At 38.7% G+C, this 12436-nt stretch overlaps 1 protein-coding gene across 1 annotated transcript in view; it reads right to left on the minus strand.

Annotated features, from left to right (window-relative positions):
- Positions 1 to 12436, minus strand: part of ARHGAP10 (Rho GTPase activating protein 10) — a 321844-nt gene that overhangs the window by 150834 nt on the left and 158574 nt on the right. Inside the window, exons 11-13 of the mRNA XM_082728962.1 lie at positions 5570 to 5651; positions 3561 to 3606; positions 1388 to 1453 (exon numbers count right to left, since the gene is read on the minus strand). Coding sequence (XP_082585088.1) covers positions 1388 to 1453; positions 3561 to 3606; positions 5570 to 5651 — 194 coding nt within the window. The remainder of the gene's footprint in view (positions 1 to 1387; positions 1454 to 3560; positions 3607 to 5569; positions 5652 to 12436) is intronic.

Genomic DNA, 12436 nt, shown 5'->3' on the forward strand with positions numbered 1-12436 from the left:
AAATTTTGGAAATGTGTGAAGCACTAGAAAAATGAAGAAATCTGTCAGCTCAACTTGAGGGCACGCTGAAATGAAGGAAAATCTGTTCCAGCCCAAATTGCCACTCTAGGAGAACACAGGAGAAAAGGCAATCTGTGGCTTGGGCTTTTACTATCGATGGGCAAATCCCCAAATCATAAAGCGGCTGGTCTTCTTCTGTCCTCTGACACTCTCATTTCAGACATGGCAGGCACCTGGCTTCACCACAAAGACCTTGTTTTGAAAGAAAGTATAAAGGCAATGCCTCAACCCACAGAGTCAGCCAAGCCAGGACTGGGATATGCAATATGTGAGAGTGAATTAAATATCCATTTATCCATACTTCACTAGGTCTCTAAACAAAGAGAAACTCGACCTCCCGAAGGAGCCTATTTTGTAATGTTCAATATTCCATTCCTTCGAGGTCTGCTACCATGCCTGCAAAGTGCAAGGGCCCTGTTTTTTGAGGAACTACAAAGAAAAAGTTTCTGGTAAGGGGAGGGAATCGTGTTCCTTAAATTTAAAATGGAAAGAATCCAAGTATTTATCAATGGGCAAATGAGTGAACACATTATGGTAGATCCATGTAATGAAATCAAGCCTAGCAATAAAAAGAAAGGAGCTAGGGATACACCCAAAGAGATAAGACTCAAAAGCATTATGCTATAGACAAAAGACTATACATTACGATTCCATTTATATGAAATATAAATTTATAAATTTATATTTATATTATATATGAAATACAAATTTTAAAAAGGAAGAACTAAAGTGATAGAAAGCAGTTCAGTGGTTGCCAAGGGCCAAGCAAGGAGTGGGGATTGTCTACAAAGGGGCACAAAGGAATGGGGGAGGGGAGGAAAGCTAGAAGTCTTCTATGATTGTTACTTCTGTGTTGTGGCAGGTACACAACAGTACATTTATCGAAAGTCACCAATTTCTACAAAGTCGTGAAATCGAAAGTCACCAATTTCTACAAAGTCGTGAATTCTTTTTCATGTAAAGGACAGTTGGATGAAACAGACTTTTTAGGAGGCCAACAAGGCAGTGGAAGGTGAGACTAACTTAATAGTGAACAAAAAGTGATTCAGATTGGCTGTCCAGCACTGCTGATTCTTCAAATGCTGCTCATTTCAGCTCTGACTTCAAGTCTCCATGGGGGTGGGGGGAGGTAGAAATATAAAAGTAAACAGAAAGGAAAATCCCACCCTGTCATGATAAAAGGACAGCTCAATTTCTGACGACCAGAATGTACATTTTGCATTGATGTATTCCATGCTACACTCAACCATGCAACAGGCATTTTAAATGATTCTTAGATTTTACATACCTATAGCCTTTCATGAATAAAATGATTCAATCATGTTACCTCGTGTTTCAACTGCACTGATACATTTTCTGAGAATTGTCAATCCCATCTTATCCAACTGTGCACCTAAAAGAAATACAGTTATAAAATATTAAGGGCACAATGAATTATTTACGTTTCTCTTCTTTACAAAAATAGAAAAAATTATTTAAATCCAATTTAATTTTTATTTCACTATTTAAAAAAGCTAAAGGCTGTGTGTTCCCTGTTTAAATAATGTAAATGAGAATTTCATATATTTAGAGAAGCACTTACTGGAATACTAGGACATCTATTACCAATAATTTGTAAATTTATAATATAAAATAATTTTTATATTAATAAATATAACTTATTTTAAGCAGTGGAAAGAATGTGGTACAAATCTTTAGGGGGGTGCTTGCTTCCGCAGCACATATACAAATCTTTAGGGGGAATCTATCTAAAGGTGGTTAAGATACATTTTGCCACAATTCTACCACCACCTCAGGATTTTTTTTTTTTTTTAAGTTATATATAAGTGAAGTAAAATACTTGACAGAAAAATAACACAAAACTTTTTTTTTTTTCTTACACCTAAAGAAAAAGATTTTTAGGGGTACCTAGGTGGCTCGGTTAGTGAAGTGGCTACCTTCAGCTTAAGTCAAGACCTCAGGGTCCTAAGGTGGAGCCCTACGAGGGAACCTGCTTCTCCCTCTGCCCCTCCCCACCTAGGGTTATGCTCTCTCTCCCTCAAATAAATAAAATCTTTAAAAAATTTTTTTTCAGCACTTCTAAGATTATTATTTGGAGGAAAAGAAGGTATTATTTGGGCCATGAGCTTGAAAAAGAATTTCACATTTCATGCCATGTTCTAAGTGTTTAGTATTTTATTATTTTCACAATGAATTTAAAACAAATGATGCATGTAGCAGAAAAAATTATTTTTAAAATTTCCTCTTTTTTTTTTTCTAATATAGATGCTTGCCTGTGATTAGTCTGGCACACCGGAGTATCCTAATAAAAGATGTTTCTTGTTTCAAAAATGAAATCAGAGAGGTGAATGAATACATGAGTCTATTTAGAACGAGGGAACACTAATATTAACGCTTATCTCTCAGAGGCAATAGCACAAACAATCCATGAATATAAACTGTGCAGGTTTAAATGCTAAGGTTGAAGAGTACTTTAAGGAGAACAACTGAGCAGTGGTTTACTGTTTAAGGATCCACTCTTCACAACATCTTATGAAATGTTTAGCAAAACTATTTTTCAAAAAAGTGCATGTTATTATTTCTCTATTAAAAAAAAATATCAGAAAGGAAGGGGGGAAGGAGATAAGGAATGGGAGGAGGGAAGAAGAAGAGGAGAAAGACGGGGAGGGAGGAAGAGAAGAGGGTAAGAAAGCACTTCAAGTAGGTTTACAACCGGCAATTTTCAATGGTAGGCTCGAGATGTCTTTTACTCAAGCGCTGGCTCAAATGAAACACATACCATGGTAATTTTGAAATAGTGTGTTAGAGAACATAAAGTTTCCAAACTGTACACATGTGATAAACACAGCCTTAATTTCTCCAAAAATATCCAAAGTAAATTTACAAAGAATCCAACAACTCTGATAATATTTTTGTTTCATCCCTGTAAAAATCAATATCAGAGAGCTAGGCTGTATGTTCCCCAAGCTCATACAACACATGTGAAGATCAATGTCCTAGAATATCTGAATTTGTTTGATTGCTGTTATTTTCTAAAGTGCAGTGATTTGCTACTTATATAGTCCATACTCACACTTAAAGGATAAAAAAATATCAAGGGTCAGGGTGAGGGGGTTGCAAACAGGGGACCTGATGAACAGCTCCAAGGGAGCTTATAATTTAGGAAGCTGGAAGGTGCATCCCTGAAACTGCTACATGTATATTTACAGCTATGAGAATAAATAACAAAGTAGGTTGTGGAGGAAGCATTTTGGGTTTTGTAGAGGAAGAGAAGAAAAAAAAAAGTCAGAGATGGAAAAGAAGAAAAGACTAATGAGGATTACAGCAGTCCAGGCAAATCTGGGTCAGTCCCCGGTAGGTCAAAGAGAATCCGTATATTATTTGGAGGACTAGCTTAGAGAGGGTACAGAGCACTCAGCAACAGTCTGACATCAGTAATGAAAAAGAACGAACTCATGAAAAAGGGGAACAAATGGTCCTTTTCATGAATTAACACTTACTTCCTTCTGGTCTTGGGATGATGGCTCTATTAAAACTGTGTAACAGCTAGTAAAAGAGAAAAAAGGAAAACAGTATTTTTAACACATTAATGTAAAGTCTTCAAGTAAGCATACCTAGGACTATGCAAAAAAAAAAAAAAAAAACCCCACATCAATACTGGTTAATTGTATACTAATGTGCTCAAATACTAAGATAAGTAACAATAAAGGGCATCTCTGAGTCAACTTCCTCTCTTACAGTAGCAAAAGTTAAGATGAAGGAGCTATGACTCTTTAGGAACTCACTGGAAGTTTATGTAAATTTCAAATGCTCACGTTTATAGGTACAGAATGACAAAGGAACTGCTGCATTCTAAGCCATAAGATGAAGCTCATTTTTTTCACCACTGTTACTAAAATCTGGTATTTCCTTAAGAGAGGACTCTTGCTCATAATTTAAATGACTATATTTGAAATAGCTAGGTGCTAATTCCAGGCTGCCTCTAAGAACTTCAGCACTGACCTATTATTTGCAAGGCATATGTAACACCTGGGGAAAAAAAAAAAAAGCAACCTTAAGTGTCCTCACATAAATATATAGCTAAATATTTTCTTTCTGCAGATTTGCCTTTGTCTGTGTATCTCAAATTAATTACTTGTTTCTTTGCTCTAAAAGAGAGGTTATATATGTCTTCAAGGTTACACTGCCTTTGACAACAGATTTATTTCTCAAAGACTTAGTCATGTGATCTTTATGCTACCCAAAGTCACTTTCCAATCTCTGGGGAAAGAAGTCCTAGTCACTGCATTGCCTTTTCTAGAGAGGATCAGTATAATGTGTTATGGATCTCAGTAACCAGAAATGCTGTAAATACTCCTGATTCCTAGCTAAAAACCTCAAGGACAAGACAAATAAAACTATGGAGGCTAAATGTAGGTCAAATACAATTACAGGCAAATTGGATTACTACATTTTTGTTTTCTCAAGCATGATATATTCTCCTTTATAGCATGTATTTTTAACACATATACTTTGGGTTTTCATTTTTCAAACACTGAACCTGGACTGCCACACACACTGTGGCCCAGCTCCCTGGCCCCCATACCCTATACTTCAATCACCATGTCTGTGCCCATCAGATAACATTATCTTTTGCCAGTTTCACAACTCTATTCTGACACCTCTCCTTCTCCTATATATGACCCCTCTTTCACATTGCAAGGCACTCTTTCCCTTTCTTTAAACCCTGCTAAGATGACGAATGCTTTCCAGTTAAGCCCACCACATTACCTGCACGGCAGTTTACTTAGAGTCATAATACTTTCAGCAGAGTTTATTTAAATTGGTTCTATGGTGTTTTCTATAATTATTCTAAGTCTCCAGTTCAATAGGTGATCTACCAAATTCTCAATTCCCAAAGGCCTCTGAAACAAAAGGGGCCACTGAAACGAAAGCTGTGCTTGAATGAAGTAGCAAACAGACTGAGTCCGTGTGCCTCTGGATCTCTACCACGACCTTTAATTTATTCTTCACACCAATCGCAAGAGGTGTGTTCACTAAGGCTACCTTTTCCTGCATACCCTAAACAATGAGCCTGAACCAGAAACTGTTAAATCAAGCAAAATAACTACAGCAGTCGCTCATTGCCCCATATTTACTGTTGTGTCTCCACTGAGATCAAAATGAACCGCAAGAATTTATTGAATTCATCACCCAAAGAATTGTCAGGTAAGAAAGGGAAAAAAAAAAAAAAAAAAGAGCATTTGCACGACTCCCTCAAGCACAGCAAATCTGAGTGGCAAAGTCAAGAAAAATCAAAAGTAAAATCTAGGGACACACAGGTCCTCCGTGGGCAGCTGCGACCTCCAGCCAAATGACTGGAATGCAGAACACTTTCAAGAGGACTCAAAACACCAGCGTCAGCGGGGAACTTTTTTTTCCGAATACCATAAAGCAAAAATCCCATAAAAAGGAATACAAGTCAAAGTTGAAGGAAGTGGACTACAATTCCGCCAGTGAGGGTTCTTACAGCTTCTTTTCCACCCAGAGCTTCCAACCACTGCTTCCGTTCCTCTTCGGAGAACGCCTGCATGGTCAGAGCAGCGCCGGGCCTGAAAGACACCAGGAATAAGGCAGGTGAGCCCGGAGCCGGGACCTGGTAAAACAAACCTCTTTTACACCTTCTCATGTTTTACTTTGGGGAGAAACAGGGGTGAGTGTGTAATTGCAACAGAAGACACATAACGTACAATGTACTGTCTTAACCATTTTTAACTGCACAGTACGGCTGTGTTGCGTATGCTCACGTTAACAGGAATCCAAATCCCAGAACCCTTCATCTTGTAAGACTAAAACTCTGTACCCATGAAACCATGCCCCTTTCCCTTCCTGCCCAGCCCCGGACACGCTTCCCTTCTACTTTCTGTCTCTATGACTTGGGTTACGTATAGGTAACCCTTATAAAGTGGAATCATGCTGTGTTTTCCTTTTTGTAACTTGCTTGTTTCACTTATTATGATATCCTCCATTTTCATCCATGCTGTATCATGTGTCAAAATTTCCTTCCTTTTTAAGGCTGAGAAATATTCCTTGGTGCATATGCATTGCATTTTGCTTATCCACTCACTTGTCCATGGACACCTGGGTTGCTTCTACCTCTTGGCTATTCTAAGCAATGCTCTTGTTAGCATAGGTGTACAAATCTCTCAAATCTCTCACCTGTCAGTTCTTGTAGGGATATAGCCAGAAGTGGAATTACTGGGTGTGACAGGATAAGAAATAACCCATTTGGTCTCTGACTCTGTTTCCTGGAACAAAGCTCCTAATACTCTTGGAATCTCCAAAGTAAACGTCATTTTATATACTAATGAGATAACAGAGCTGGGAGCTTCAAGACAGCCTCGGCATGGGGGCTGGTTGCCCAGGGAAATGTGTGACTAGGAGATTGGAACTTTTAGCCCCACTCCCCGACACCCCTCCCAGATGGGGGAAGGTGCTAGAGATTGAGTTCAATCACCAATGGCCAATGAGTCAATCAACCATTCCTACACAATGAAGATTCTATAAAATACTGCAAGTATCAGAGAGCTTCCAGAGTAGTGAAAACGCGGAGGCACTAGGAGGGTAGCATGTCCAGAGAGGACATGGAAGCTCCAAGCCCCTTCCCCTATACCTTGCCTTAGGTATCTCTTCATCTGGCTGTTCATTTATTTCCATTAGAAAATCCATCACAAATTGGCAGAAGTAAACAGTCTTCCCGAGTTTTAGGAGAGCTGTTCTAGAAAACCATCAAACCCAAGATATGAAACCCCCAATTTATAAGCGAGCCCTTGCTCTGAAACGTCTTCATTAACTTGAGGAAGTGCCAAAATTAAGTTAAGCTTTAGGATATTCGGTCTCTGCAGAGAACTGGAGACTTGCTGGGTATGGTAAAGCCCACATATTTGGAGTACACAAGTATCATTTGGGTAGGGAGAAATAATTTTGCCTCCCACTGGCTCAATGGTAATTCTGTTATTAATTTTTCCAGAAACTGCCACACCTTTTCCACAGGAGCTGAGCTACTGTGCCTTCCCACTGACAGTGCATAAGGCTTCTAATTTCTCCACAGCCTCACCAACACTTGTTACGTTATTATCTCTCTCTCTTTTTTTTTAAGTAGCCATCATAATGGGTGTGAAGTGCTAGCGATGACTAAATTTTATTTATAAAAGAGATACATGCTTAGTGTTACCCAGGCACCGATAGAGTGTAAAACCAGAATAATCATTTTCCACCCCATCCCAATTCTATGTTCAAGAAGGCAGACTGTTCACCATTTGGTGTTTCCTTCATATTTTTTTAGAGCCCTGTGTTGGTCCTCTGGGCCAAATTATCTCTCTCCGTTCAATTTGTTCAAAGATTCAGCCAGAAAAACTCTTTATACCAGGAAGAAATAACTAGGTAGAAAAGCCACTGATAATGCCTCTTCACCTGGGGGCAGTTTCTCGAATGAAACAGATTTTGAATATCTGATTCAAATATTATGAATTAGTATTCGAAAAGAACTTTTCTGGCAAAGAATTAAAAGGCAAAACACAGAAAACTAGAAATGAAAGAAGATGCCTGAAATAAAAAGTAAATATTAATTCCTGTTGGACACGGAATATACTTTTTAAAGTTATCGCTCTTGTGGTAGTATTTCGAAACTCAACTTTTAACTAATGGATCATCTTTTTCAAGTAAAGCAAGCAGTAATAATCAACTGTAATTCAATCATCACTGCAATTTTTAGAAAGTACTGTAAAGTAAAAAAGTCCTCCAAAAGCAACGAGCCAAATGTGAGTAAGTCGTCTTCCCCACCCCCACTCACACGGGCCTTGTGCTCTCCCCCCACATGATCCTTATACAGCACAACAGAAGTTATCTGCTTAGGGTTCACTACAAAGTAACTATAGCTACAACTGAGAGGCTCTTGTCTACAACCATATTCTCCAGACTGAAATTTGGAAGGGGGCGGGGGGGAAATCATTACCATTCCTCCACCCCTAAATAGCAAAATGACTTTTAATTGTCTACCCGACACTTTTTTGTCGTGATTCCACTCTTCCATCACCTTGGCACCACACAGTACAGACCCAAGGTCCCACCTCCTCCCGCTCTACTACACACAGCATCTTTTTGGAGCAAGAATCAAGGCAAGATGCCCAGACAACCAGTCTGTTTCAAGAAGTTCCTTGACTGGGACGTGAAGATTTTGGCCCTTATTCTTAGTAACCCACACTGGGCTCAAGGGAGTTAATTAAAATTGTGAGGGAAAACTTCAGATGGCACGAATGTTTTTCTTTACATTCTTTAAGTGATAAAACAATATTTACATATGGGGGTCTCACGTCTGCAAGAATGCTCCATTCTTGTCAAGAAGGAAAAATATCTAGATACCTCTCTAAAACAGAGACGTATTCAAACATTTAGTATGCAATTAAGGGAACAAAAATATAAAATGAGAGGTGGTAGCAAATACATAATAGAAAGCAGACAGCTTCTCTAGTCCAGGAATGGCAAAATCAGCAGAGAAAATGGGACAGAAGGCCAAACAAGTCAACTTCTATCACAGAAAGACACAGAGCCTACATTCAGTTCAATAAACATTGAGTGAGCGCTTACTATGCTTTAGATCTTGTGCCAGGAGCACTGGGCATTATTTATCGAATACCTTACCATGGGCTAGGCCCTGAGCTGGGCCTCCCACCCACCAAGGGCTTACTATCTAACAAGAGAAAGAAGAAGTTTAAAAAAAAAAATTACGAATAATCTATTAATTACAATTATATAGAGTCCTGCAAAAAGTCAGCTACCTAGGAGAAAAAGAGGGAGTAATAAAGACATCAGAAGATGTATGCCCAAATACAAAAGCGTTCAACTTCAACGATGTTCAATTGTAAGAAGACATGACTGAGTTCAGTTGTTGTCAAGAAGACTTGACTGTGGCTAATTCGGCTGCCAGTCTCTGAGGAAATTTCAACATTCAAGGTGCTATAGGGGGTTAAGAAAGAGAAAGATCTTACCTAGCCCTGGAAGTCAGGCTTCCTTGGGAAAGGGATATTTAACCTAAGGCCTTAAGGATACACAGGCCAGGGACGCCTGGGTGGCTCAGTTGGTTAAGCAGCTGCCTTCTGCTCAGGTCATGATCCCAGCGTCCTGGGATCGATACCCACATCGGGCTCCTTGCTCGGCGGGGAGCCTGCTTCTCCCTCTGCCTCTGCCTGCCATTCTGTCTGCCTGTGCTCGCTCTCTCCCCCCCTCTCTCTCTGATAAATAAATAAAAAATCTTTAAAAAAAAAAAAAAGAGGATACACAGGCCATGTCAGAGCAACCAGAGCCAGAGTTATCCCCCAAGCCGAGAAGGCACACAAAAGAGAAGGAACATACCTTGGAGGAGCTGGGTCAGCCTCAAACTGTCCTCCCACCCAGCTGAAGAGGAGCACAGGGGAAAGCTACAGAAGCAGCCTGGGGGTCCAGCAAAGGGATCCTTGGCTATGCAGAGGATTTGATTTATCCTACATGTCACCAAAGGTTTTTAGTAGGGGAATAACACGATTGAAGGTGTATGTGAACTCAGCTGCTGGGTGGAAATGGACTGAAGACAGGCAAGAGCTGGCTTCAGAGGCTTGTTAGCAGAATGAGGGGATGAGTTGGAAAGGCACAAATGAAGGAAAATATGCAGGAACTTGGAAACAGGTGGCTACTTCTCTATGCTCTAGGCACCACCACCAACAACAAAATCAACAGTGAAGGACAGGTCGATTACAATGTTTCACCAATAACTAGTAAATAAATAGTAAATATTTAATACAATAAATAGTAAAGGGAGTCCATGAAAGTCAAAACAACTGTAGCAAATAAGGACTTAATACTTTTACCCTAAAAAACAAAAACAAAACAGACACTGAGGCCTGATGAGATTCCTACGTTTTCTACTTACTTTTTTGTTTCCCCCTAAGATTCTCCATGCATATGTGAGGGGAAATAACATTTACTACACATAGATGGTTGGATATTCATGTAGAGGGGCAAATAGAGATGTTGGATAGGAGAAACGATGACTGGTTCTGGTAACTTGAAACACAAGAAAAAAGTGTTGAATGATGAAAAGTCTAAAGAGTCATGAACTAGAATTACAGATCGCACAGTAAGCGGGGGGCGGAGGGGAGAGGACTGCCAGGCTTCCAGTGAGATAGCCAGAGTACTTCTGTATAATACCCCAATGCATAAAAACCAAAGTATTATTATATGCCTTGTCTCCAAGCACAAGGACTCAAACTTGAGCCACCTGGCCCTTCATGGAATACAGTAGAAAAAAAACTAACTTACTGAAAGATGAGAGATTAAATAGAAATATATCACCTACAAGGAGAGGAGTCTATTCCTATTTGCATTTTGACAAATAATAGCATGGTAACTCAAAACAACTCCCCCTTGGAGAATTAATTCATCACAGTACACAGGTTCAGAACACTTCAACTTGTAACATTACAGACAGGGATCAGTCACTAATACTACATAAAGCTGGGTTCCCATCCTATCACAGAGATGGCTCACATTCATCCCCCATGGCTCAGCCCTCACCTCTAAAACACTAGTGTAGGAAAATTAAAAAATAAAACATGCTTTAAATATTTTTAATTTCTCAAGTTTCTTTTACTAATCAATTGCTAGGAAACCCTTTTGCAAATATGAGACTTTAGGAAACAGTGGACACATTTTAAACTACAATATTAACAACATCTCACTGTTAAACCAAACCATAAAAATTCCTTAGCTTTTGAAATAAAGACATGTTTTATTCATGAAGTTTACTGGATGCATAGAATGACACAGTGAATATATGGATAGCAAAGAACAGAAAATTCTAGTGTGCTAGAGTATTCCCAATTGCATCTTCATTCCATGGAGAAGCTACGGTAACATCAGTGATGCCACTGGAGCTGGAACTAGAACTGACACAGTTGTAATTTTTGGTTCTTGGAGCTGACACTGCTACCGTGTACTACGTGGTCCACTGAGGACACAATATTCTCTTCTTCATCAGAAAATTCATTTCAACCAAACTAACATCTGAAAACCTCATATGTGCCAGGCATTGTGCTAAGCTCTGAGTAATTTACTACACACAGTAAGCAAAACAAATTCTTAGCAAATACAAAAAGAACAGTGCGATTTTCATAAAGAAAAAAACCAACGAGGGAAAAGAGCACCACTTGCCCAGACAGTCTATCTTTCTTTTGTTAAAACCGTAACTGTTAAATCTGTAGAGCACAAGGTAGAGAATTGAAATCTGAAGAAAAACACTTAGGTTAAGCAAGTTCTTGTTCTTAAATCAGCAATTCATCTTTTTTCCTTCACTCGTTAAGAAAATATGCATCACTCTGCACTACTGAGCACTATGGAGGCCCACACATGAGAAGCAGTCTAGAGACCTATTATCTATATTCTACATTTGACCCCATATCTATTAATTCTCTTTCAACTGCATTTTTTGTAGTTCAATCAAAGCATGTGGAAGAACTTTGTTTTCCTTATATTCTATATGACAGCTCAATGAGCTTATAAATTAAGAAAATGTAAGAAATAAAAACATCCACAAGACATTTATGTGATGCCAATTAATGAGATTTTGTAAATAGAGAAGTTAAGAGAACAAACTAAGAAGCAGCTATCAAAACTTACAATGGTAACAATTAGGAATATTCTAATGTTTTTCTAAGATGAATGTTGAAAAGGAAAAGGAAAAAGCAACTGGCATGTTGTAAGTCCTGCACTAAATTTTACTATGAGAAGGGGAAAGTGCCAAAGCCAAACCAAACACTTTCTAAAGTTATAGAAACATAGCTGTCATAATCAGTTTCTTACAAAGATTCCTGGGGGAAAAAATTTTAGTACCAACCTATGAATCTTACATTTTTCCAGAAATGATCAAAGCAAGGTGCATGATTTTACTAAGGGTGAAAACTTTATAACTTCTTTCTTCTGTCCACCAAAAAAAAAAAAAAGTTTCAAATAGAGGAAGTAAGCATTGATACAGTTAGATAGTTAGAAGTATGATTATTTCCTCTATTAAAAGTGAATTCAAACCATTAATCCTTAGAGAACTGCTACTTTAGAACGCAGAAAGTTGTAAGAGAACATAGTTCTTTCCTAACAACAAAAGGATGGAGAACCTATGAAATCAGTGTTCAAATGAAGACTGCAGAACTGAAGATGCAAAAACAAAACAAAACAAAAACCTAATGAACCAAAATGCAGACAGCAACAAGCCCTTTCGTAAAGAGAAAACACACACACATGTAGACACAGCTACTTTGATCCTTTGAGAAGCAACAGGACCAAGAGGAAGACAGCAGAGAGGAGGGCAACA

The sequence above is a fragment of the Mustela nivalis genome, assembly GCF_964662115.1.
Source record: "Mustela nivalis genome assembly, chromosome: 4".
Lineage (NCBI taxonomy): Eukaryota > Metazoa > Chordata > Mammalia > Carnivora > Mustelidae > Mustela > Mustela nivalis.